The 26,959-nt window shown below is 44.5% G+C and overlaps 1 protein-coding gene across 1 annotated transcript in view; it reads left to right on the plus strand.

Annotated features, from left to right (window-relative positions):
• Positions 1–26,959, plus strand: part of SELENOI (selenoprotein I) — a 309,374-nt gene that overhangs the window by 99,890 nt on the left and 182,525 nt on the right. The window contains exons 2-5 of the mRNA XM_085613176.1: positions 12,112–12,180; positions 15,272–15,380; positions 19,624–19,698; positions 21,386–21,648. Coding sequence (XP_085469302.1) covers positions 12,112–12,180; positions 15,272–15,380; positions 19,624–19,698; positions 21,386–21,648 — 516 coding nt within the window. The remainder of the gene's footprint in view (positions 1–12,111; positions 12,181–15,271; positions 15,381–19,623; positions 19,699–21,385; positions 21,649–26,959) is intronic.

Genomic DNA, 26,959 nt, shown 5'->3' on the forward strand with positions numbered 1-26,959 from the left:
TCTCTGTGGTTGCAATCCGAATTTATCTATTCATCAGTGCCACCAAGTCCGAACATCTGGTGGACTTAGAGGTTACATTGTGCAACAGTATTAATGTTTAGTCTTGTTGTACTTCATTTGAATCCCTATCAACCGGGAAATACATCCCCCATGATTCTGCGGGGTTTTGTATTCCCTGTGGTAACGTGGCGCAGTAGATGCGCGCCGGTCAAGTGAGATTGAATTCACCTGCAGATGCGGGTTTTTTTCTACCTAACTCTCCTCACACTTTATAAGAGACTTGAGCCCGGCCCACCGGCACTCACGCCGGGAGTAGCAGACCCTAGTAGGTGTCGCCGCGTGGCCAGGATCCTTGAAGTAGTAAGTGGAGGATCCAACAGATATGGATATATGGGTGTGCAAGTGAGCATTCAGCATTGGGTTTATTGAATCGATGTTATAATTTTTCTCACATTGACTCCCTCCCTAGAGTTTGACTATAGGAATGCCCCTTCTCTGCGCTTGTGAGAAGTGTTTTGTCCATTTCAATTGGGTAAGAGCTTTAGTCTTTTCTGTACACTTTGATATTCAATATGGGTGTTAGATACAAAAGGAAGTACGCTTCACCACAAGAGCACCTGTTTGTATATAAAGGTGATAATGTCATGACATCGAATCCTGTGTCATGACATCGGATCCTGTTCATTCTACCTCTCAGCTGCGTAAATACACGTTTATAATACGATAAGGGGCCCTGGCATTCCTGTTCACAGCCGCTCCTGCTTTCATGCATGCCCTCTCCCTGCGCCCGCCACCTTCCTGAGAGCGCATTTCATGAGACAGTGTTGTGTCGTCCGTCGCAGCCCAGCTGATAGTCGTGGTCGGGTACTGTGTAGTCCTGAATTTCCTTGGGACCAGTGGAATCCTCAGTAGGAACAAGCTCTTTGCCGACCCTTTATCAGTGCAGTTTCCTGTACAGAGTCTGCCACGCCTACAAATTTTTGCGTTGCGGTATATATGTATAAAGTACTGCATGAGCAAAATTACAAAAAACCCTAAAAAACTGTACTGTTGCGTGATAGTTTTTCATTTACTCGCAAGTTTCAACAAGCATTTGCAATGCAATAGGTCTCGCATTTGCGAGAGTTTAAGCTATTGGCATTGTTAAATGCCTTCTATTTATGTTTTGAAAATCAAAACATAAATAAAGGCATTGTCATTTACAATGCCAATAGCTCAAACTCTCGTAAATGCGAGACCTATTGCATTGCAAATGCTTGTTAACAGTGTATTCTGGATAATATCTCATTTCTATCATGCAACAAGACACAGTCAATGTAGTTGTTAAAAGCACATGTGATATATTGTCTCTTAGTTTTCACTTCTGTTTGATACTTTCCAGCGTCATTATCAAGGGGTCATGATCACTTTAGACCTTTAGTGTGAGACAAAGGGGCCCCACGATTGTATACAAGTAACACTAAAGCAGTACACAATCCATTTCCCATGCTGAAATGTGTATTGTTCCCTACATTGTACTGTGCATCCAGAGACCTGGTGATGCATCCTGCATGCTCACCTTCTGCACTCCTCAACAGTGTCTCAACCCTTCTTCCTCTCTTCTTTCTACACTGATATGCTGTCTGCCAGGTCCTCTAAGCAGATGGGATGCCACAATACACTTAATATATTTCCTAATTTGTAATTAATCCAAACACTCGTTAATGGGTCAATGAAGATCATAGGTTGTTGTCTTCAGTGGTACCAATACAGTTCATGGTTAATTTTTCTTCACAATTGTTTTACTTTTCAGGCTGTGGTTATTGGTCTGCTGTTTGTAATTCTCCAGTCCTGTGGTAGGCATCTAGCCAGTGTGGGCAAGTTTGAAGCTTCAGATATATAAATTCTTCCCCGGATATCCTTCTGATGTTTTATGCTGATAATTTCCAAAGTGTATAATGTTTATACATTCGCATTAACTCTGCATCAACTCCCTCCAACAGAGAGATCTAGTGTCATTCAGCTAAAACAGGGTTTAGAAAAGCCGCTTGCAGACTATAATCTGATTACGTAGCACATCTGGCATCGTTTTTCTCAGAAGCGTATTCTCTTTACATCACATCTCTAAGCTTATCCTTCTTTGAGGAAGCTCTAAATATTGGAAGATCTGCAATTGTGTCGTGGCAGGAGGATCTCTGAAATGGGGCGATGGAACCCCAACTTTCAAATGTGTCTGAGTAACATCAACGTTCAATGCTTTACTTTCAATTTTGTCTGGAAATTACTTTTTCCTCCTGTACATACAGACCATTGAGCTTTCCCTTATTGAGGAGCCCTGCATGTCTTTCTTTGGAAAACAACTGTCTCCTTTGCTTTAATTGCCAACAACGCCTCTTCCATTCGTTGTCACCTGGACCTTGGCGGGATGCCCCCATCCATACAGTAGCAAGTGTTGCCTAAAGGCTGAACTGTCGGCTGTGCATCTGGTACTGGTGCTTGTTACCATAGTTGACTCATTTGTGTGATCCTTGGACAATCCTATTCAAATTCCTTTTTTATTCCTTTGCCTCAGTCCCCTTATCTGCTGAAACTAGAAACTTACACTGAGACAAAAAACAGGATTTATTGCAGTAAGACGCCCTCCCATTTTGCAAGCATTTTGCATTCTTTTGTCCGATTTTGGTGTCTAGAAGGAGGGAACTTGGGCTTTATTGTGCTGTCCTGGAGCTTCAAGGCCTCAGGATGTTTTACTTTCTTTTATTCAGCTTTAATATATTACAAGAAATACGCCTGATACAGTTTGAATTTTCAATGGTAATCAAAAGATAGATTAATGGATTTAAAGCTGGGCGTGCACTTTAGCTATACCGGTAGGTTTTTAGGATAACCACTTTAATGTAGATCTACAATTGATAAATATTCGAATGTGGGTATCTTTAATATAATGCCTGGATCCTGCTGGTCCATCCTAGCCATAGGAATGATAGTGGGTGATTTGAGTGGTCTCCTCCAAGGGAGACCTCATTGCATTTGCTTTTTTTGAAGAGCGTGTGAAGCAGCATTACCCGCCTGCGGTTGTGGTTGCCCTTGGAGCTATTGTGTTAGATTTTGACTCCTGTGTTCATTTTATACAAAACCAACACAGCCTGGTCTCAAGCCAAAAGGATTTTGAACTTTATCCCCATATTGACACGTTGCAGGCTTGCAGGCCATGCTCTGACTCTCATCCCCTGCTTTGATTTAGGTGAGTGGGAAATCATTTCTGTTAGTGATGAGTAACGCAAGGTGTTTTTAATTTTACATATTTCCTTTTTTTGCCGTTTTCTTGGCACCAAGAGTGTTTACTTTATGTCTAAATAGAAATTTGAGAGATGAGGAAGGAAATTATTATTTTTATTATGCTAAACTCTATGAACAGTTTGAATTGAGCTATAATCTTTGTTTTTCAGATGTGGGAATAATGTATATTGGCACCCTGAAATTGTCTTTTTTTTGTATGCCTTTAAATGAAACATAATGCAATTACAGAAAGAATAAAAGTAGCAATGGTTATTTAAAATCAGAAATTACACACAAATTAAATACCAATTCATGGTGATGCAGACATACTATATTAACTTACTTTCTCGTCCGATTTTTTTTTTTTTTTAGAAAAATCGTTTTTATTTTCATTTCATTATATAGTACAATACATATGTATCAGATATCACAGGAAATAAACATTATGCTGGTTACAGCTCATGGCGTCATTTATTGCCATGCCATAGTGCTGATCCTATTTGTCAGTTCAGTGATTAGCACAGCTAATGTGAGGCGGTACATAGGAATAAAGCATGTGTCCATGAGAGCTGGTCTCTGGTCTGTACTGAAAACTGGACGTGAATTCTCAGCTCCAGCCCTGTGGATAAATTGTTACTATACTTGCAGATAACTATCAGAACTCTTCAAACTGGGGGAAGAACAGGGGTACACTGTGTCCAGAATGGTATCATATAGTCTGGGCCAGCGGGTACACGCTTCCATGTTGAGCTGCTAAGTGTGCGGCGCTGTGTAAGGGGGTCCAGGGCCTCAGATCGGCAGTGGCATAGGAATCATATGCCCCGGGCTATTGTCTCCATCCCATTACTTTCTCGTCTGATACTTGTATGTATTAATCCAGAAGGTGGACTCTGTACTGATCTTTGGGATGTGGGCAGCCAATGAGACTGCCTTATTTTGGAGCTTGCTTTCTGGTATGAACACTCTCATGAAGTTTTCTGTGACTCTCTGCCCCCGAGCCATGTCCTTTTATCCTAAAAATAAATCATTTCATAGATCCTCCCCTCCCCCTGATCTCTAGTTGGATGTTCTTATTATCTGGCCTGGCAGTCGATCTGGAGCAGGATGACCACGGCTCCATACACTGTATGAAGCTTCCAACTCTTGTGGTGCCTGGCGGTTGTGGTGTGGGATTGGTTAGGTCTGGCATTTCTGGTAGCTCTAGCTGTTTCTTCAGACTATTGTTTTTCAAAGAATCATATATAATATATGTACATAGTGGGGCATATGGTCAGTGGGCTTCATTCGTGAATTCATTCCCGTTTTGCTTCCACCCACTCCATCGTATAACATGGGCAGTGAGTCAGCCCACTTCACCCATTGGTTCCCTTCTCTTTAAGCGACTGCTCAAAGCCTGGGCACATTGTTCACATCCAACTAAAATACTTGAGTCAGTGGAGTTTTATTCAAATCTCAATCACAAATGAGAATAAAGGGCATGTCACAGCTGAAAGGTTTGTTATTTAATAAATATATTTAGCGAAATGGCCACATGAGTGAATGTTTTTAATTTAAAAAAATGTATTGCAAATATATGGTTGCTGCCTGTTTTTTTTGTTGTTTTTTTTGTTGCCTCTGCTTGCAATGAAATATAATTTGAAAAAAACATAACTATCTCACCAGATTGCTGGAGTCAGACCTGTTGTGTTTCCAATGCTGGTTATTTGTTTTAAATTGGGTCGGCATGAAAGCGAGTGAGCACAAAGAAGGCCATGTAGAAGCTTTGCAGATTGATGCAGATAAAACTAGCAAGCATGGGCAGGCCTGGTGTCTCTGCCGTTCTTTCTTCAGGATATGCCATCACCTGCCCCGCTGAAGGTCTATAACATCACACTGCTGGGTTCTTCAAATTGTCTAAAGGGGCTACTCCCTCCCTTTTGTAACTACCCCTTCACCCATGCCTCCCATTTGCTGATGGAGAATCATCTTTTCTTGCTCTTCCAGGAAGTGATGGCTTTCTGTGCCAAGGGAGCCAAAGAGGGGCAGCCGGCACCTTAAGCAGGTTGTGGTGGCTATTCCCGCTATTTTCTGGTGCCCAAAAAGGACAGAGGCCTTCGCCCTATCTTAGACCTGCGCCCTCTCAATTTCTTCCTCAAGGAGGGGAAGTTCAAAATGCTCACGCTCACTCAAGTCCTGTCTGCACTGGACCTGGAAGACTGGATGGTAGTGTTAGACTTTTAGAACGCATAATTCCACATTCCCCTCCTGCCTGCTCTCAGGATTCGCCTGTGGTTCACGTTGGGCCATGAGCACTTTCAGTTAGCCGTGCTTCCTTTTAGTCTTACCAGTGCCCCTTGGGTGTGATGCCAGCTCATCTGCAGAGATCAGGAGTGCCAGTCTTCCCCCCCTTCTTGACAACTGGTTTTTGGAGACTGGCTCGTCCCAGGCTGTCATCTCCCTCCTCCTGACTACGGCGGACCTCCTGCACTTGCTGGGTTTCACTATCAAAATGCCGAAGCCACACCTGACTCCCTCTCAGATGCTGCCTTTCATCGAAGCTGTTCATGTCTGGTGAAGCTTCTGCCTATCCTCCTGAACTGTGAATCCAAGATATTCAGGCTATGATACTGATTTTTTAGCCTCTATCCTGGACTTCAGTGAGACTAACTCGGAGGCTGCTCTGCCTCATGGCATCCTACATCCTGTTTGTGACACATGCCCTTTGGCATATGCATGCTCTGCAGTGGGACCTGCAGTTCCAGTGGGTGCGGCATCAGAGAATCTCTCTGACATGGTCCGGATCTCAGAGGTAACTGCAGGAGATCTGCAGTGCCGGTTACTGAACTGCAATTGGGTCAGCAAAAGATCCCTTTCCCAACCAGATCTGACAGTGTTAATAGATGTCACTCCTGGTATGGGGCAGCCATCTGGGAGAGGTGGAGATCAGAGACCTCTGGTGGAATCTGGATTCCACATCAACCTACTGGAGCTCCAAATGATCCGGATGGCATTCAAAGCCTTTCTGCTCACTATGAAGGAAAGGCTAATTCAGGTGTTCATGGACAACACCACTGCCATGTGTTACAAACAGGGCTGGGTGGAGTTCTGGACCCTCTGTCACGAGGCCCTGCATCTCTGGACATAGCTGGAACATCAGGGAATTTCCCTGGTGGTTCAACAGCTGGCAGGCTTTCTGAACACCAGGGCAGACAAACTCAGCCAAAAATGCCTAGCGGAAGACGAATGGCATCTCCATCCGGAGGTTGATGCAAGGTCTCTTTCAGCTGTGAGGAGAGCCTTGATTAGATTTGTATGCCACCGCAAAGAATGCGCAATGTCAGCAGTTCTGCCTTTTGGAGTTTCCAAGGCGGCTCTTGCTCAGAGACTCTTTGTCTTCAGTGGAGCTCAAGCCTCGTACGCTTTTATACGCACACTACTCCTGCTCAGAGTTCTCAAGAAGATCAGAAACTACCAGACCCAAGTCATCCTTGTGACTCCTGACTAGGCTCTGAGAGTTGGGTATCCCGAGCTGTTGAGCATGACCATTGGTCCTCGAATCAGGCTGCCTCTTCGGGAGGATCTTCTGTCGCAGCACTAGGGGAGGAGGGTCTTCACCCAAACCTGTCCATGCTCTACTTTCATGCGTGGAGGCTGTGCGGCGACAATTAGCAGCTTTTGACCTTCTGCCCGAGGTCTGCAATGTTATCTTGGTAGCCAGGCGTCCCTCTACCAAAATTGTATACGCCTGCCATTAGGGAAAGTTATAGCATGGTGTACCGAGAAACAAACAGGTAGACCCTCTTTTTGCTTCTCTCTAACAGGCCCTTCTCTTTATCCTTTCTATTGCCCAGCAGGGCTCTGCTCTGGGCACCCTAAAGGGCTATCTATCTGCCATCTCAGCCTTTCTGGTGTTGCCTGATCAGTCATCCTCTTCAAATCCCCTGTTGTAAATAGGTTCTTGAAAGGTTTGAAACCCGTTCCACCTTCGCTGTTGATCATGCGTCAGTGGGACCATATTCTGGCCATAACTTTTCTGATGTGCTCTCCCTTTGAGCCATTGCACAAATGTCCTCTCAGGCTTCTTACCATCAAGACTGCCTTCCTGGTGGCAGTAACACTTGCCCAGAGGGGCAGTCAGCTTCAGGCTTTGTCATCCAAGCCTCCGTACCTGAACATCTACCCAGACTAGCTTGTTTCTTCATACTGGAGTTTCCTTTATGGGGAAAGTTGTAACTCCCTTTTATGTAGACCAGTCCACCACCCTGCCTATTTCTTACGCTTCGCCACATCCCTCCAATGAAGAGGAGCAACTTCTCTGTCTGGACCCATAAAGAGCATTGCAATTCTACCTTGACTGCACAAGAGTTCCGGCTGGAAGACCTACTCTTCGCAGGGTATGTCGAAGTAAAGAAGCGAAATTCTGTGCAGAAACGGACCATCTCCTAAGTCTCTATCGATGAACAAGTTACTTACCTTTGATAACCACTTATCTGGTAGAGACTCGAGCTGCAAATTCATTACTGACCTGCTCATCCTACCAGCTCTGCGAATGGATTTCTGGGAATAGGGCTTTCCCCTTACAGGGCCCTAGTTTTTCTCCCTTGTGGTCAGTGTTCTTTGTGTCTCCGTGCTCCAGGCATGAAACGCTCCCACCTTTTGAGTGTAGATTGCTTATGTATTTTAGCCAGCAAGAGATGACTGTCAAACTGTTGTGTTAGCTTGCCAGATTTGCAAAGTGGTTTTTATGTGGTTGTTTTTTTTTGTTCAGCGCTGTCTATCATCCTCTTACAATTATCAGATTTGGTTTCCGTCAGTTCCAGCACACACTTTTAACGCACTATTATCTGTTTCTATCTCCTGAGGCAGGGAAGCTGGGTTGGAAATGCTGTGATTTTCCATCTCTGCATGCCCCTGACTTATGAACTTATCCCTTGTGCAAGTTACCAATCTTGTTCTTTTGTAATTGCAGCTGTTCAGTCACTTCAACATTGGGTCCACAGTCCACTCTTGCGCGTTAGGTTTCTCCAGTGCATCACATTTTTTTTGAATTTTATTGATTTAATCATACATTTATTCAGGCACTTCAAGGTCTGCGTAAACGAGACACTGTTTTCAGACTAATCGAGTGCCCTCACGCAAGGGAAATCATTGACTGTAGAGAACATTGTAAAGACAAATAAAGCTCCCAAAGCATAACACATCCCTTCCCGTCTATATCTACAGCCCAAACGGCAGATAAGTATTGCAACAAGAGAAAAGGTGAGCTTGGAAAATGGAGAAAACCTAAGAACAATACGTAAACCAAATGGTTTTGAAAAGAGTCAGTTAAAGATCTCGACGAATCCTGGTGGTCTCCAACCCTGCCTTGAATCCGCAGACCTATACCCTCAACATGTCCCCCGTGAGAATCTTACACAGTTCCAGGAGACTAATCTCCACTTTCAACCTCCGTACTCAATCCTGCCTGATGAGACAAACCTAACTCACAGGTATCCTTCAACATGAAACCGCGTCACCTTTCATTTCTCTACTCTCTACACCCTCTCCCCGCCTGTAAAGTGCAATACGTCTATTCTTTTGTTCCATCTCTCACCATTTCCAAAATCACATGATTTAAAAAAAAAAAAAAACTTTAAATGGTCCCTGGAAGTTAGTCTAACCCCCTCTTATGTGATCAGATTTGACAGTCAACCAAGCAGCAGTTTTTAATATGTCCTCCGAATTCATCTTTACATTCTCCTCAATATTTCCACCGGATACCATCTCTTTCATTCATGCAGGGACCGTTTCAGTGCCTGGTTTCCTGCCTCTCATCAACACAAACTGTGATTCTTTGGTAACACTGTTTTAGGTAGTGCGATAAGCCAATACCATTTCTGCCACAATATTCTCCATGTCTCAGCTACTTGAATGTCTCCCTCAACCATTCTGTTGGCATGTTCAACAATACCTCTAGCTTTGGGTTACATACTAGTGTGGTGATTAATGCCACTTGACGACAACATTTCTTGCATTCGGCAGAAGTGAGTTGAGTACCATTGTTAGTTAAAACTATGGAAGGAAAACACTTCAAAAATATTTGTTCTGTGATAATAATTGTTGCTGTGGTATTAATTTTTATAAATTGCACCACCAGCCATTTTAATAGAATAGAAACCTTAGCTAAGTCAAATCTCGAGTCTTTTCTGAACCCACCCACGGCAATCTACCTCAAATTCACAAAAATACCTATGCCAAGTCCTTGCGTTTAGTGTCGTACATATTGCAGAAACTGAAGCTAGCCCATACAGGACATTGGGTGACCGAATGACTGGTGCACCATAATCTGGTGACAGGAAGACAATAAATCGAGGGTAGTAAACCACTGTGCCTTGTTCCAAATATTCCCATGCATGTTTCAAGTCTGCTCTCCCATCTTAGCTTCTGGTTTGTGGCTAACCAGTAAGGATGCCAACCATTGTGGTTCTTCTGTTTTCTCACTTACCCACACTTAATGCAAGTGGTTTATTTCTGATTTGAATTGGTTGTTGACATTTTTCACCATATGCACCCCTGGCCTCACCGATGTTTCTTCATAGGTTTTCTTTTCTTTTTTTGCATCAAAAATGTTCACTCTCCCTCTGCTGCGCACTACCTTAAGCTGCAGTTTCTCCACCCCTACCAAGCCTGCCCAATGTCCCACTGAGTGAATCGTGTTTTTGGTTTCTTGTCTCGTTTTCATGTATAGCAATATTTGTGATGTTCTCACCCCACAATGGACAGTCCATTACTTGCCACATAAAGATTTGCCTCAATACAGCAGTCTTTAAACCTAATCTTTTCCTAAAGGATTCCCTAAATGCCTCCTTAAGAACCACCGGTGATATCGATAGTTGCAGCCCTTTGCTCCATTCTTCCATTATCTCCTGGTCTCATCACCTGAGATAGAGCAAGATGCAGCTTTATGTACTCACGCCCTTGTTCCCCTCCTGTTTTCACAGTGCACCAAGGTCCTGTAACTCCACTTCATATACTTGCAGGACTACCCTTTGTTTATTTCGCTTTTCTGCTCTCACAATTCTACCATTATTCTCCGATCTGAGCAAAAGGTGTTTTGAGCCAGGGTGGGATCTTTCTCTTGTAACCATTCCAGTTGTATGTTGTTTATTTCATGCATGTACTATTAGTTGGCATGTTCAAATATTGAAGAGGCACGTCCATTGACTTGCATCCTGCTAACAGTTCTCTAAATCTTGACACATAACTATCAGCCCTGTCGAATGTTCTGCGCAATGGAGAAAAAAAACCATAAGTACCTTTCATGTTCAGTATTCAACTTCCACCTAAATTGGTCTTCCAATTACCCCAAGAAGTATATAGTATTATCTATAACTCTTCGTTAAGGTTCTGGCATGTTCCAAAAACGCATAAACCCCCGAATCTAGGCATTCATTGACCTGCTGTCTTTCCTCACTTAATGCAATAAGTTAAATTTTCAGTTGCATTCATTCCTCCTAGGGCACCACTGATCCCAATCCCCCCCCCCCTTAAATTCCCCGCCACATGATGGGTGTGACATATTTGCCCGCTCCTAAATGTCTTAAAACACTGACATCCTGAAATATAATTGTCCGCAATTGTAATAAGAAATATACACACAAAAAGTAGCCAATATCCGTGTTGAACAGTTAAAGAAGAAACCAATTTAAAGTAGATATCGCTGTCAAGGATGCTCCAGTTAAATAATGTTAGCATATTTAACACAGTGTTGTTGGTAGCCACAGCTGTCTCTTGGTTAGGATGTGTCTAAGCGGGTAAGTTCAAAGAATAAACCACACGAAAACATTTCCAATGCAGCCTGGCCCCTGTTTTCCAGCTTCCCCAGCTTTGTCTCTCTTCCAAGCAATGTTTTCCACCATGGCCACACTTCAACCATTAGGATCTAGTAGTCAGATGATCAAGGGCTGTATCAAAGCTACACACACTAATGAGCATGGCAGTTTAACTCCTCACAGTCCCATATGCAGATCTTATGCTAGTCAGCTGAAGATGGGGACCTGGCTGGCTTGGAAGGACTCATGACCTCCAGCTTCAGAGTGAGTTTTACGTGCTACATCTTCAGCATGAAGGCAACAATGGAACATATTCCAGTCAAGGAGCTTGTAGCGCTGTCCTGGAGGTGATGCACCGTCTCCGATGGTACAAACACAGTTGTTGAACTTTAAGGGCCTGCGCCGGGTTTCTATACAGTGCATGTTTTAGCACTGTGGCAAGCTAGCACGGTCCGTAACGCCTAAAATAAAAAATCAACTCTTGGTTCAGATGTAGCAGTAATGATCCTAAAAGTGTTCTAGCGAGCAGGATATCTTAATCTAGATGCCATTTAAGGTTGCACAGCTCCTTTGAGCATGTAGGCAGTACTTACCCCTCTGACATCTCACAGAACGTATGGGCACCTTTTGATGACCGCTTCGCTCACAGCGTTAAGAACCTTATTCCATACATGAACAAACATGATATATGGACTCCCGGAATCCCCACAGCATCAGCATTGACTATGATGATGCCCTTCATTCCAGGTTGAATCAGCCAGCCTCATAATCATGGGATGTACATGGTATAGAGCAGCTACCATGATGTGTACTAGTGAATGTGCTAAGAGATCACTTTACGCATTCAACTGCCATACCCTTTTTCAGTGTATTGGCTTCTATGTTTCTTGACTTTTGTTTTATTTTTAGTGCAAGCATGCTGGCAGCTGTACTCCCTAATTGAATTGTGATTTACCTCTGTATGGTGGGACCAATTTGTATCAAGTGTGCCCATAGTTTGAGATTCATTTGATGAGCAGCTTTCCATTCCTTAAAACCTTTTCCTCTCTTTTTCTTTTTTTAGTATAGTGCTGTGGACACCAACCCGCTCTCTTTGTATGTGATGCACCCATTTTGGAACTCAATAGTGAAGGTAAGACACTTTATTTTATTTCAGTACAGATGTAGGTCAAGGTGATTACGTACACATTTCATTTACTCCTAGAACCTGATTTAGAGTTAGGAGGTAATGAAAACCATTTTGAAGGAAGTGCTAATTTGAAGGAGAATCTTCTGGTGTAAGTCTGTCAACGGCTTTAGCCCTATTGCAGAAGAAATTTGGCCTGTGGATTCTTTTCCGGATTTAGCAACTGCTCCACAAATTAGAGGTTTTTTTGTTAACGCCAACTTAATCTGGCAGTAGTTGAATGCTAAGCCTTGGCTTTTATTTCTAAGATGTTCTGCATACTCCTCTTACCATTGAACATGGCTCTCTAACTGGCTGGGTGAAAGGAACTAGAGTGTACTCGGCTAGACCACCGAAGTGAGTTGCACATTTAGTTAGGGGGATGCATGATCTGTACCAAATTTGCTATTTGTTTTTATATCTAGCATCTTGTTAGCCAGTTGTCAGTCCCACCACATGGTGAGTTGGTAATGGTTTAATACATTCAAAAACTCCTCCCCGAGCACTGTGAAGGTAAATTTAAGAGTCCATAAAGTATCAGAGGATTCCAGTTGAGTTCAAATCAATACCCAAATCTTTTATTTCATTATTCAGATGAAAGTAGATAAACTCTTCTAGACGCAGCTAGATCTCCAATTAACAAAACAGCAGCCAACACGTGTTTCGTCGTGACAATTAGCGCACATATAACTTCCTCAGGGCTGATGTGAACAAATCTTGGTCGGACGAACTAACGCAATCCAGATGTTAGACTCCTTTATTGTCAGAAATCTAGTTTATCTCCTAATTCCTGTATCCAATGTTCTAAAAGGAAAATATCCCGGAAAAGGTGTCTCCAAAACCTACATTTACGCACAAGTAAATCCTAATGCTGATGTATCATCATACAGTATACCCAGCCCTTTTTGTAAGTATGGGTCTAGGGAACACAAAGAGAACCCGATTCCTGGGCCAATGTCGAAGAGAAATTAAAGTACAGAGTTCGGATACATTGGCTATTCACTATACACAAATAATTTCTCTTCGACATTGGCCCAGGACTTGGGTTCTCTTTGTGTCCCCCAGACTCATACTTACAAGAGTGCTGGGATACTGTATGTTGATACATCAGCGTTAGGATTTACTTGTGTGTAAACTTAGGTTTTGGAGACACCTTTTCCGGTATATTTTTCTTTTAGAACATTGGAAACCGGAATCAGGAGATAAACTAGATTTCTGACAATAAGGGAGTCTAACATCTGGATTGCGTTAGTTCGTCCGACCAAGATTTGTTCATATCAGCCCTGAGGAAGTCATAATTGGCACGACGAAACACGTGTTGGCTGCTGTTTTGTTAATTGGAGATCTAGCTGCGTCTAGATGAGTTTATCTACTTTCATCTGAATATCGGAATAATGAAAAAAAAAGATTTTGTCATTGATTTGAACTCAACTGGAATCCTCTGATACTTTATGGACTCCTAAATTTACCTTCAGAGTGCTCGGGGAGGAGTTTTTGAATGTATTAATAGTTTTCTTTGGAGGATTAATATAAGGTTGAATTGGTAACCAATCTTTCTTCCCTTTTGCAGAGCACCACCCTGATCTTATTGGTGTAGTGTACTTACCCATGACACAGGTTGAGCGCCTTTAGCTATATTTGGTTACCAAAATTGTTTAGTGGTAATGGTTTAAAGCTTAGTTCTCTGACTGCTGGGGAACCAACACTGTGAAGCTGTCATTTGGCACTGGAAACATTTTGTAATATCGCTGTGTAAACATTTAGCATAAAACACTATCAGATGAGCAGAGTTCCTAAATTTAATCTTTATTACTTATGATATGAGTGTCTGCTTTGTCCGTCTCCTCTAATTTCAGATCCTTAGAATACTAGTAACCGGCAAGCATATCGACTAGCCAGAGTAAATATTCCTAGCATAGTATATTTTGTAATATTGTAGAAACCTGGAAGTATGTGTAGCTCTGCCCACTTAAACTCCCTGCTCCATTCCATCTTTCGTCCCTTCACTTGGAACGAGAGGGTGGTCATTAATGTTTTAACATTAGTCCAAGTGCTTTTAGCCACTGTCCTTTTATGTCTTTCTTTGATGAGAGGTTGTTTCTGGTCCTTCATTGTGCTGATCCCAGGACTCCTGTGGTACCCACCCACCCATGCTGGAGACGTCACTGAATGGCCTGCCTGCATCATCAATATTCCTCAGCTGAAATGCACACGCTTTATTATATTGTCTAATAACACTTTTATCCCCGTTCACAAATTTAATGTGGCTTTTCTTCCCACTTGCTCTCAATTAATAATATGGAACATTTAAATATCTACAAACCTATTGAAAAAGAAAATTAATGATTAAATCACCTTACATGTAGTTGGATAAATTATTCCATGACACAACCAATATTTATTCTGGGGAAAATGCATTCTTGACCTAGCAGCCGGCATGACTCATACTGTGTTTAGGAGGCCTCTTCTCAAATTGCTGTCTATTATCTAAGAGACACTTATTGTTATCTAAGAATAGAGGCATTTCTTCTGGCGAACACTACAACACATCTCGAAGTACATTAATATCAGGCTAAATGAGTTAAAAACATATGACCTCCTAGGAGGATTAAATATGAGAAAAGGGTCTGTAGATAAATTGGGTGTTCTGTCTCTGAAACCCCAGCTGCTTAATGATTGCAGTTCAATTATAATCCTTGCCTCTTGGTTATTCAAGGTGAATATGTGCATGGTAGGAATGCTCCAAAGGGCTTCGATCCATTGCTTTGTTGATTGTATTACCCACCCAGTCAAGGCATCCTGAGAATGGGTTGCTATTGACTTCCTAGCCAGATTCACAACCTGAAATGTTAGTGCTTTCATCTCACTTTGTTTTTTCAGTTGCAAGTCTTGCAGAAACATTTAAGAAGATATGGGGTTCTGGAGGACACTTCTTGGAAATATTGTTAGGATGGGTAAGGGAATGATTCCAGTGCCATTAGTTTGAAATGGAAAAGGGATTATGGTCTGAGAATGACAGTGTTATCGCTGATTAGTAATGTTTCTTTCTCTTGCATAGATTGTCCCCAAATGGTTGGCTCCAAACCTGATCACGTTCTCTGGCTTTCTCCTGCTCGTCTTCAACTTCTTCCTCGTGGCTTTCTTTGACCCATACTTCTATGCATCTGGTAAGATGATGGTAGTGAGTATGTGTATATGTGGATGTTTGGGCTTGCTTCACGGCCTTCGATAACGTTGCACTCTTGGTGGATGGCCAGGGACTTCTCTGTGTTCCTTATCAACCAGTGGAAACATGGGTGAGTGGCCAAAGCTTCATTTAGGAGGTGGTACTTAGACTTGAAGCACAATTTGACACCGTAATCCCACATAGTACAGACACTATCAGCTATGGCTATTGCCTGTTTTATTTACCCGTAAAAAGATAGAACCGTAATGCAAACATACAACCACAAAGTTTGCTGTAGTGCTTAAAAGTTTTAACAGTGACTGCTATGTTAGAGCTAAAGAGGACTTATACAGTGCACTGATTGATTTTTGTAAACAATAACTCTAGTGATTTTGTTCTGTGTCTTCGGGTAACCTGAGGCCTACTGCTAGAGTTATCAATGCCAATTTATTAGGGCTTTGTAACAATCTATCTAAATTAATATAGTCTGTCCTTTGTCCTAGTTACCTGTGCAGCTGGGGGATCAAGCAAGACAGCTCAGTGGGCATGGCCATTGCTCCAGAGACTCTGTACAAAATCCAGTGAACCAAAATTGAACTGTATTCTTCACCGCTAAAAGGGATACTACTGGTTGGTAGAGGTATACTGTAAAAGTCTCAAGCTGGGCAACCAGTAGTCCAGTATTACACAAATAATCCTCGGGTCTAAAAGGCTGAAGAACCAGCGAACAGAGACTTTGGCAAAGAAGTCTTGTTGTTATTAGGGGAGTCCTTTATTTAGGCGAAATCCCATCACCCACCGAAGTGGCATGCTCCATCATCTGGGATTCTCCTCTTGACGGAGACACCTAGCCCCTCCAAGGGGAGGGGCACATGGATGTTTTCAGAGTCCTACTATTGTAAAGGATATCCTAAAATCCTTGCAATGCGAAGCAGGACAGGTTGGGTAATGGACGCTGTGCAAACAAAGAAAAAGTGAGTAACGTGATGTTAAAACTAACTACTTTGATTGTAAGAACAACTTTGTTAGTTCATTCCTAGTGTTGGGAGTTTAAAACAACCAGTAGTGACACCACGATGCTAGGTTCAGTGTGACAGATTGTTACTTCGCATTTGGTACCTAATGTTCCACTTAATGTGGGTGCCTGGATCTTGGAACATATGATCATGTTCACAATGAACTCCTGGTTTAGCGTTGGGTTACAACAAGGCCTTCAAACTGAATAGCATATGAACCATTGGCCATAGCATGATGGTTGTTCAACTAGTGATCGTTAGTGACCGGCCTCAGCCAGCAGAACACCTCTGAAGTTTTAAGCTGGACACTGTGAATGCCTAAAGTTAATTCGGGAAAGGGTGACCAGCTCACACTGTGGGGGAGGTGGCTACTATCTTGTTTGAATCTGTTTTTATTGAATTTTTATTTTTCGAATAACAACAAAGACTCATACAGCATAATATGCTTGCTGGCCCAAACATAGGGGGCAAGTAGCATTGATGGATAGCGTAAAGTGGTACAGAGAAGAGGAAGATATATCAACATGCATCTTTGTCCAACTGTATGCCACAGTGAGCAACATGAAAGTAGAGGCATATCACAGTTAACTGCAGACGGCGATTTCAAGTTTTAAGCATCCAGGTACACTTTAATAGCGATTTTAGTAAACGTCTGCTAAGTAATGGTCCATGAACAGGGGAAGCGGAATATAACGAACTGGGACAACATTAAAATAATGCAGTGTTTGCCTGTCAGTCAAACTGGAGCACTTTTTTCAACCCTCACCGCCCTTCCACCTGACCTATCCATCCATCAGTGTGAATGAATCTGCGCTTAATCTAAGATCTGTGCCGTCATGACAATACGTGTCCACGGTACTGCACCACAGTCGCAGTGAGCATTACATCAGCCCGTAAGTGCGTGTTCACGGGTGCTATCGCCTCCCAAACCCGCATCTATCTCCGCATTGGGCATGTTTTGTAGATCAAGCATTATAGTTTCCCAGTTTATGGCAATGGGGAGTCTGCAAATGCCCAGTGTGTCCTCCAGATGCAACGCTTTCTGCTTTAGCCCATACCAGTAGGTGGTGAGTATCTTGAGCTGTCACTGACCGGTACTTACTACATGATTTAAGGTGGGGGTCCAGTGGGCACAGTTGTCAGCAGACACAGTCCTTCAGTTGTTGCTGTCTCTCAACCCTCTCCTGGGTGCACTCAACACAGTGATAAAGAAATACTTGAGGTTTGGGCCACAAAAGCTGGATTGCAAGTCCCTGTGGGACCTGGGCAGGTTTCTCCTTGTCGTACTCCTCACAGGTCTTAGTTTCCCTGGTCTTTATTCGATATGTGAGCCCATGGGCATGTAGCTTCTCTTCTAAATTGGTCCCTTCACTCTAGAACTAGATCACTTCCCCTCCTTTAGTGCCTTTTTATTGACTTGGGTCATTGTGTAAACATGATACGGCAATCGAGAAAGAGGAACCAGCATGCAAAGGTCTGTGACATAGGTGCAGTAAGAATAAAAGGAAAAAGAGAAGAAATGCCGTCTCTGCAGAATCTAAAAGGAATGGTAGTCACTGCATTACCTCTAAAAATGAGATTACTCACTCAAAAAACAGTTTCAGTATAGTCTGTAAATGTTTCAGTGTCTGTAAATGTTGTGATTTGAGCACCTATTTCTCTATAGCTCAGCCGCCCAAACACAACTTCATAAAACAATTTTATTCGCATCTATGCTCCTCAAGCCAGCTAAGGTAGGGCAGGTGCAAATGAAGTACACAAATCTTTCACAGTCCAGCTCAGAAAGGCTACACTGAGTGGTAATCCCAACTCTGCCATTAAGCCACCTTCGCATGCACCAACGTTATGAATTCCAAACTACACAACGTTTTGTTGTCGCACAAGGTGCATCAGGGTTTTTTAATCCGGCTCTGATGCGGTCTGTTTTGGACTGTTGGGGAGCTACTTAGTCAGAGGTCAAATGATGCATTTGAAAGCAACATATATCTCCTTTTTAAAGCATTATTTTGTGAAGATGCTTTTACCCAGAGAGATTCCCCATCATATAGTTTGCATAATGTGCCGAGGTTGGCAGAGTAACCTTTATTGTGTAGACACGTTCATCCCACTATACGTTCCTCTGATTACCTCCCGCACATTCAGTACCCGACCACTTTAGTAACCCCTGCAATGTCAAAAAACCATTGCCTCGCGTGGAAAGTATCTTTTTCCGACGAGCATAACCAAGCCTATTATGCCTACACAGCCCTTACTCTGAATATGAGTGGGCTGTGTCTTCATTTGTTGGTAATCTGATTCTTGTTTCATTGTTCTGTCTTTAAGGTCTCGTTTTGCAAACCTGATCTTCATTTAGGTTCTCTCAATCGTCTTGAGACAAGGCCCTGACATCACGTTAGGGTCTATCCTCTATCTTCTGCTTTCGTACTTCTCATTTTAAGGCATAGAGAACATTTCCTTAAAGTCCTCATTCAAAGGAGCTGATTGATGGTCTTTCGCTTCAAGCAATTAACTCAGCTTGCCTCATCCCGCTCCACTTAGCTCACCGGTTTGCCTCAAATTGTACTTTTGCTAACCGTAAGAGGTAAGTTGTCTACAGAAATGCTGGGTGCTGCATGACGGGCACATCTAGCATCTCGTCCAAGCGAATTTGAGATGTTTCCAGTTCACGAAGATCTTGGTTGCATCTGTTATTGAGTTATTTGAGCATTTAAGCTTTTCTTCTTCTTGAAGCAGATCACTGGAAGGCGGTTTTGACATACAGCAATCAGGATCCAAAAATATAGGTTCTTCACATCAGTAATATCATAACTAAGATAGTCTTTGATGTTTTTGTGCTAATGAATGGAGATGACAAATTATTTAACCTCTCGTTGACTGCAAGAGCTGTGCTGTGAGCCAGGTTTGTGCTCTTTGATGGGTGGTGAACTGCTGCGGTTTACCTTTACTTAAATAATACTATTTTTGCCAGTTCTGCTCATTCTGAGCTTTTCTCATTAACCAAACATGATCAGAACAGATTGAAGTACTGCACAGAAATAAATGTGATCTTTCAGGGGGGGTCGAGCAGAAAGTCATGTGGCATTTTATCTCTAAGATGTTCGGCAACTTGAATTCAGTACCCGTCACTTGACCTACACTGGTCTTGGACAGAGATGTTAAGTGGCAAAGTCTTTTTTTTATATTCTTTTAAGATCAGATCTCCTCATTTTGGCTGATTTTGTGTTGCAGCTCCAGGCCATCAACATGTTCCCAACTGGGTGTGGATCGTAGTGGGAATCTTGAACTTTACTGCCTACACTCTTGGTAAGAAATGTGCCATCAATTCGCATCAACCATAGATTTACACTGTGGTATCTACGTCAGCTGAATGGTTCTTGGTGCTGCTTTTGCTAACTGGTCTGTGCATGGGTTGCTTTTTCTAATTGGTAAGGAATCCCTGTTTGTGCTTTGTGCTACTCCTACCATATTTTTCAAGAATTATTGACTGGAAGGCAGTTCTGCAAGACTTAAAAAAAAAAAAAAAAAAAAGTTAAGGCACTTTATATAATTCCAGCATATTGCCTTGTTGCATTGAGTTAGGTGCTGGTAGAAACAGTCGACTAGCTCAGTGCTGGATTCCAGATGCAAGCAATCTTATCAGGGTGATGCCATACACGGGGAGGTGTAGCAGATATCAAGATGAGGTCTCCAAATCCATTAGGATAGGTCACAGAAGTCTGTACATGGGAAATCCTAATGGAGATTAGGGCCCAGTCCCCGTGATAGCTGAGGTTTGGTCCTCTGAAAGCAGTGATGGGTGATCCCCAGGAGGCATTTGTGTGCGGAAAACATCCCTGGGTACGAGGTGTGAAGCATAAACATAATTCCCATTTCTCATTGGGTGATATTGTGTGACTCGCTTCTGCAGGTGAGTGAGTCTTTTCTGTGGATTGCCTTGTGTATGATACCTGTAATACCATTGGCCTTGGCTCAGGGAAAGTGCTTCAGGGTGGGAGAAATTAACTTGTGCTTTCTGAGGTTCAGGCACATTCTAGTTGCCTTATTTTGCATTCTTTGAAATTCCTTTATTTGGTATTTAGGAAGAAGGGCATTCCAGAGATCACAAAAGTTCAATCTTGAGAGGGCAAAGGAAATTGTTAATTTGCTTAGATTGGTTTGTTTGTTTGAACAGAGTTATAACTTGTCCCAAAGCTTAAGCCATGTGAAAGGTAAGTCTGGATAACCTGAAGACTGGTTTATGTTCTGTTACTATTATCAACTAAGCCAGCTTGGTGTGTTTGGTATACTGCTCACAGCAGATTCGACGTATGGGATATGTTTGTCTTCTCCGTTCAAGTAGTACCACATTTTACCACCATGCCTGTCACATTGTAGGTTGAGTTGCCAGAATGCTGTTCATAAGCTGGAAATGTTTGGGACCCATGGCAGCATGCAACTCCTGCTTTAATAATCGAAAGCATTTGTTGTTTTACTGAAAACAGCCTGTGTTTAGTATATTTTGGGAACAATTAAAAAAAGTTGCAGCAGAATGTGGCACATTTTTAATTGTTTGTGGAAGTAACATTAAGCACTGAGGTTATATTCTTCTGTGGTTCTGCAACTTCAATGAGGAATTTCCTATCATTTTGGCTAGTGTGCCATTTTACATAACCTCTCAGTGCTTTTTAGAAGTATTTATTTCAGGTCATAGTTCTAAGTGTTTTTTTGGGACCTGATATTAAACTGATATATTTTAGTTGCTAGTTATGTGAGGTTCTTTTGTACAAAGGACCAATTGTTGATGAGTAGGAAGAGGAAAACGCTTGTGATCTTTGCCAGCCTTCTCGAGAGAAGTAGTGATTAGAACTTGAAATGTTGAAAAACATAGAAAGAAATTCTTTAGGTAGTTAGTTAAAACCTTGCTTGTGCATGTTATGTGTCATTTTCAATACTATTAATACAAATTGATTTTTAAAAATGCTTTTTCTAAGCTCCTTGTTTGTGGTTACAGATGGTGTTGATGGCAAACAAGCTCGACGAACAAATTCCAGCACCCCGTTGGGAGAGCTCTTTGACCACGGCCTGGACAGCTGGGCTTGCATATACTTTGTTGTGACTGTTTACTCCATCTTTGGAAGGGGAGAGTATGGCGTCAGCGTCTTTGTGCTTTACTTTCTCCTTTGGGTGGTTTTATTCTCCTTCATACTCTCTCACTGGGAAAAATACAACACAGGATTTCTCTTCCTTCCCTGGGGATATGACATCAGCCAAGTGGTGAGTACATCACCACGTTTATGATTTCAATATTTCTCTGCAAACCTGATCACAAGCACTTAAGCGCTCATTACAAGTGTATTCCTAACTCTGGTGAGGCTGGTAACAGCAGTATCTGAAAGAGACAATTAGTTATAGTTTCCTTACCTTTAGAATTACCCCCAGGCGTCCGACTGATCCGGATAATTTTTTCGTCAGCAGTACCCCTGCGCATTGAAAGGTGGTGTCGGTCGGCTCCGCGTTCGTCATTGGCGTCGCAGTCGCCGGGATGACATCGCGGTAGCTACTTAGATGCCGCCCTCCCGCGCAGAAGTCAGTTCTTTCTTCTTCCGCGCCAGCCAGCGCAGATCCAGAGAGAGCGGTACCTCCAGTCACTTTTTGACTGATCTTTTGTGACTTTTGTCAACGTAGTTATTTAGTCTTCGACTCCTGGTGCACATAGGGCTGTCCGGTTCCAAGGCTTGCGGGTCCTCCCCATAGCGTGTGCCTATGGTGCCGCGAGCACGACCACAGCCCCAAGTCGTGCTCCGACTGTCGGACCATGAATCCGAAGTCTTTGCAGGAGTGGTCCTGAAAGTTTCTCGAGGCCCGGCAGTCCTCTCCGTTCAAGGTCCTGGTCGCGCGGGACTGGTTGCGGAGTCACCACCACTCGTCCTCGAAGTCTTCGTACTCCTCGGGTAAGTCGAAGCACAAAAAGAAGTCGAAGAAGCATCGTCGCTCTTCGACCTTTCCTCGTCCATCGGCCGACGCGACGTGGGATGCGGATGGTGCCCGTACCCCAGCTGCGTGTGCGGAGCATGAAGGGTCGGCTCAGAGTTTCCCTCTTTTTCCAGGACCCGGAGCTACCCCTGCCCAGCTTTCAAGCTTTTATGAAGTGATGTCGGAAATTATGATCTGGATGAATGAGAGCTTACTGAAGATCAACACTGAAACAGAGATCATTGAGTTTGGCCAGGGGGATCCCCTGTGGAACAACTGGTGGCCTTCGAAGGCCGGTGAGTGCCCCTGCCCCGTGTCCAAGGTGAGAAACCTGGGCGTGCTGTTTGACTGTCAGTTACATTTCTCGGCCCATGTGAACAGCCTTGTATCATCTTGCTTCTTCTTAATAAAGACCCTGCGAAAGATCTTCCCCTTCATCACGCCAGAGTTACGTAAGACAGTTGTGGTGGCGCTCGTGCAGTCTAAGCTGGACTATTGTAATGCCTTATTGTTAGGGATAAACAAGGCACAGCTGAATAGGCTGCAGGCTCTGCAGAATGCCGTGGCGAAATTACTTCTGGATATTCCCAGAGATCAATCTTTCTCGGCAGGAATTAGAACACTACACTGGCTCCCCGTCCAACAGCGGGTAGAATTCAAGGCCGTATGCCTGGTCCACAAAGCTGTCTTTGGGGTGGAGCCAAGGATATCCAGAAAATACTGACCCTCTATATCCCCAGCCGTATGCTAAGGTCCTGCACCCGGAGTCTTATCCAGGTGAGCAGGATTAGGAGAGCTAGATGGGGAGGTAGAGCTTTTTCAAATCGTGCTGCAGGACTCTGGAATAAGCTTCCATGTTCTCTAAAATCTGTAGATAACCATCAGCGCTTCAAGAAAGTTCTAAAAACCTGGTTATTCTAGGGCGCTTATGCTGAAGACTGACCTTTCCCCCACACTTACCAGCGCCAAGACGCTACGGCATTCGAGTGCTTTAAAAACCTATATCCTATCCTATCCTATGCATGCCATCTTTGGGCAGCCCAAGTCCACTGGCACGCTTTCGGGCCCCGTGGACTCTGCTGTGGGCCCTAAGCCTTTGACGCCGGCGGCTTCAGCCTCGGCACAGCAGGATCCCCTTGGATCCAGGCCTGGATCTGGATCGGTGCCGGTCGACCTGATGACACCTATCCCGGTACCACGTCCGCAGCCGACGCTGGTTGTGTCCCCAACCGGTGTCGGCCCCAGCAACCACCCTAACGTGGACATGGAGCCGGACCGACATCGACCGACGCCGGATCCAGTGCCAGGGGGTACTTTTGTACCCCTGTTCTACCCTGGTGTTTCTCTCAGACCAGATTGGCAAACAGAGGAGGGTGAGGAGGACTGTAAGGGGTCTGGAAACCCTTTAACTAACCAGTTGGATTAACCGGACTGGGGAGAGGAGTTGGGGGAAGCCAGTGGTCTGGATACCTCCCCAGACCTTGGTATGTTGTCTCCTTCTACCGTGGCTATGGAGGAGGGAGCTTCTTATGCAGTGGTGTTGCGTAGGGCGGCCGAGGCTCTCAACCTCGAGCAATCTACGATGGCAGTGAGGACTAACCTCCTCACGGAGGTGCTTCAACCGGCAGCGAGCTCTTCAGAGCCCCTGCTGCCGTTCAATGAAGCCCTAACTGACATCCTTTTGGGCACCTGGTCCAGGCCCAACACAGGGGCTCCTGTGGCTAGGATGATTGCCCAACGCCACCGCCCAGCTCCGGGCGACTCCACTTTCCTCTCCCAACAATCCATCCCTGAGAGCTTGCTGGTCCAAGCCTCAACGTCCAAAGGTGCATTCCCTAACGCTCCACCTGATAGGGAATCCAAAAAGCTGGACCATCTTGGGAAGATTGTTTTCTCCCTCCAGCTTGGGGCTGTGGTCGGTAAACACTGCATGTCTCTTGAGCTGTTATACCCACTCAGTGTCGGGTATGGATTCGCAGGTGCTACCCCAGTGCTCGCAGAAGGCCCCGGCTGTGCTTTTCCATGGCAGTTGCCGAGGGGAGAGACGCAGCCAAGTTTACCATACGATGCAGACTGGACACTGCTGACTCGATAGGCAGAACGATTTCAACGTCGGTAGCCCTTTGAAGCTACGCCTGGTTGAGGTCGACTGGCTTGAGGATCATCTCGCCCTTCTCCAACAGGGAGTTACGGCTCTCTTGTCCAAGGGAGCCATCAAGCGAGTTCCTGCCCCAGAAGTAGGTCGTGGTTGCTATTCCCCCTACTTTCTGGAGCCCAAGAAGGACAAAGGCCTGTGTCCCATCTTGGAGCTCAGGAATGTCAACTGCTTCCTCCGAAAGAAGTTCAAAATGTTGATGCTAGCTCAAGTCCTGTCTGCCCTCGACCCAGGAGACTAGATGGTAGCGTTGGACTTGCAGGATGCTTACTTTCACATCCCGTCCTGCCGGCCAACCGGCGTTACCTGCGGTTCACGGTAGGCCACTAGCACTTTCAGTTTACCGTGTTCCCCTTTGGCCTTACCAGCGCCCCTCGGGTGTTCACGAAAGTGATGGCGGTGGTCGCAGCTCATCTGCGCAGATCAGGGGTACCAGTCTTCCCCCTATCTCGACGATCGGCTGTTGAAGGCGGGTTTGCCCCAGGCAGTCGTCTCGCACCTCCAGTCTACAGCGGACCCCCTGCATTCGCTCGGGTTCACTATCAACGTGCCAAAGTCACACTTGACTCCCTCTCAGAAGCTCCTTTTTGTCGGAGCAGTTCTGGACACGACTCAGTTTCTGGCTTATCCTCCCGAGCAGCGAATCGGGGATATTCGGGCTATGATTCCGATCTTTCAGCCTCTATCCTGGGTTTTCGTCAGAATGACCCTGAGGCTGCTGGGCCTCATGGCCTCCTGCATCCTGCTGGTGGATCATGCCAGGTGGCATAGGAGTTAGCCTAATGGCTAGGGTTTTTGACCTCGAATCTGGGAAACTGGGTTTGAGTCTCGGCAATGACGCTGAACATCCTGTGATTCTGGGCAAATCACTTAATCTACCCTTGCCTAACTAAAAAAAAAATGTGTCCTCATGTAATGCAACTGGTGCTATGTAAAGCGCTCTGATACCCGATTCGGGTCAAGTTCGTGCTATATAAAACTCTGTAAAAATAAAAAAAATAAAAACAAAATATGCTGGCTGTGCAGTGGGACCTGAAGTTCCAGTGGGCACAATATCAGGGAAATCTGTCCAATTGTGTTCAGATCTCAATTTCTGTGGTGGCTAACGAACCAGGATTGGGTCAACTGCAGATTCCCTCTCCCTTCCCCAACTGGAGTTCACAGTGGTGACGAATGCATCACTTCTGGGGCGGGGCGGCCACATGGGAGAGGCGGAGATCAGAGGCCTCTGGTCTCTGGCGGCGTCCGGGCTCCATCAACCCTCTGGAGCTCCGGGCGGTCCGACTTGTGCTGAAAGCATTCCTTCTTTTGGGGAAGGGTAGTGCAGGTGTTCATGGACAACACCACCGCAAGATGGTACTGCAACAAACAGGGTGGGGTGGGGTCATGGACTGTATGTCAAGAGGCTCTCCGTCTCTGAACATGGCTTGAACATCAGGGCATATCCCTGGTGGTTCAACAACTGGCAGGTTCACTGAACGCCAGGGCGGACGAACTCAGCCACAGATGCATGATGGATCGCGAATGGCGTCTTCACTCGGAGGTTGTGCAAAGTGTCTTTTGGCAATGGCGTGAGCCTTGGTTAGATCTATTCGCCACCGAAGAGAACGTGCAATGTCAGTAATTCCGCCATGTTGGAATTACCAAGGCTGCACTCGTTAGGCAACGCTTTTTGTCGTGAGTGAAGTTGCGGTCTTCTATATGCCTTTCCGCCTTTACCACTTCTGCCCAGAGTGCTGAAGAAGATCAAGTGCGTCTGGGCCCAAGTCAATCTTGTGGCTCCAGACTGGGCATAAAGAGTCTGGTTTCCCGAGCTGTTGCACATGGCCATCGATCCTCCAATCAGACAGCCTCCGCGGGAGGGTCTTCTATCGCAGCAGCAGGGGACGGTCCTCCACCCAAACCTGTCCAGCCTCCACCTCCTTGCATTTAGATTGAGCGGCGACAGTTGACAGTCTTCGACCTTCCTCCTGAAGACTGTGATTTTATCTTGGCAGCCAGGCGTCCCTCCACTATGACGACATACGCCTGCAGATGGAATACATTTGTGGCAGGGTGCACAGCAAAGGCTGTGGATCCCCTTTCTGCCCCTCTTTCTGAGGTTCTCTTGTTCCTTCTTTCTATAGCCCAGCAGGGCTCTCCCCTGGGCACTTTTATAAGGGCTATCTCTCAGCCATTTCAGCTTTTCTTAGGCTTTCTGATCAGCCTTCTCTTTTCAGTTACTCTGTTGTAAATCGCTTTCTTAAGGGCATTACTCCTCTTTTTCCTCCTGTTCCCTTCATAATGCCTCAGTGGGACTTGAACTTGGTTCTTACTTTTCCTATTTGCGCTCCCTTTGAGCCGCTACATAAATGTCCTCTCAGACTTCTCACTTTATGGACTGCCTTGCGTTAATGAGCTCCAGGCTCTTTCTTCAAACCTCCGTTTCTGGCGGTTCATTTGGACAAGGTTGTCCTT

Source organism: Triturus cristatus, chromosome 6 (assembly GCF_964204655.1).
Source record: "Triturus cristatus chromosome 6, aTriCri1.1, whole genome shotgun sequence".
Lineage (NCBI taxonomy): Eukaryota > Metazoa > Chordata > Amphibia > Caudata > Salamandridae > Triturus > Triturus cristatus.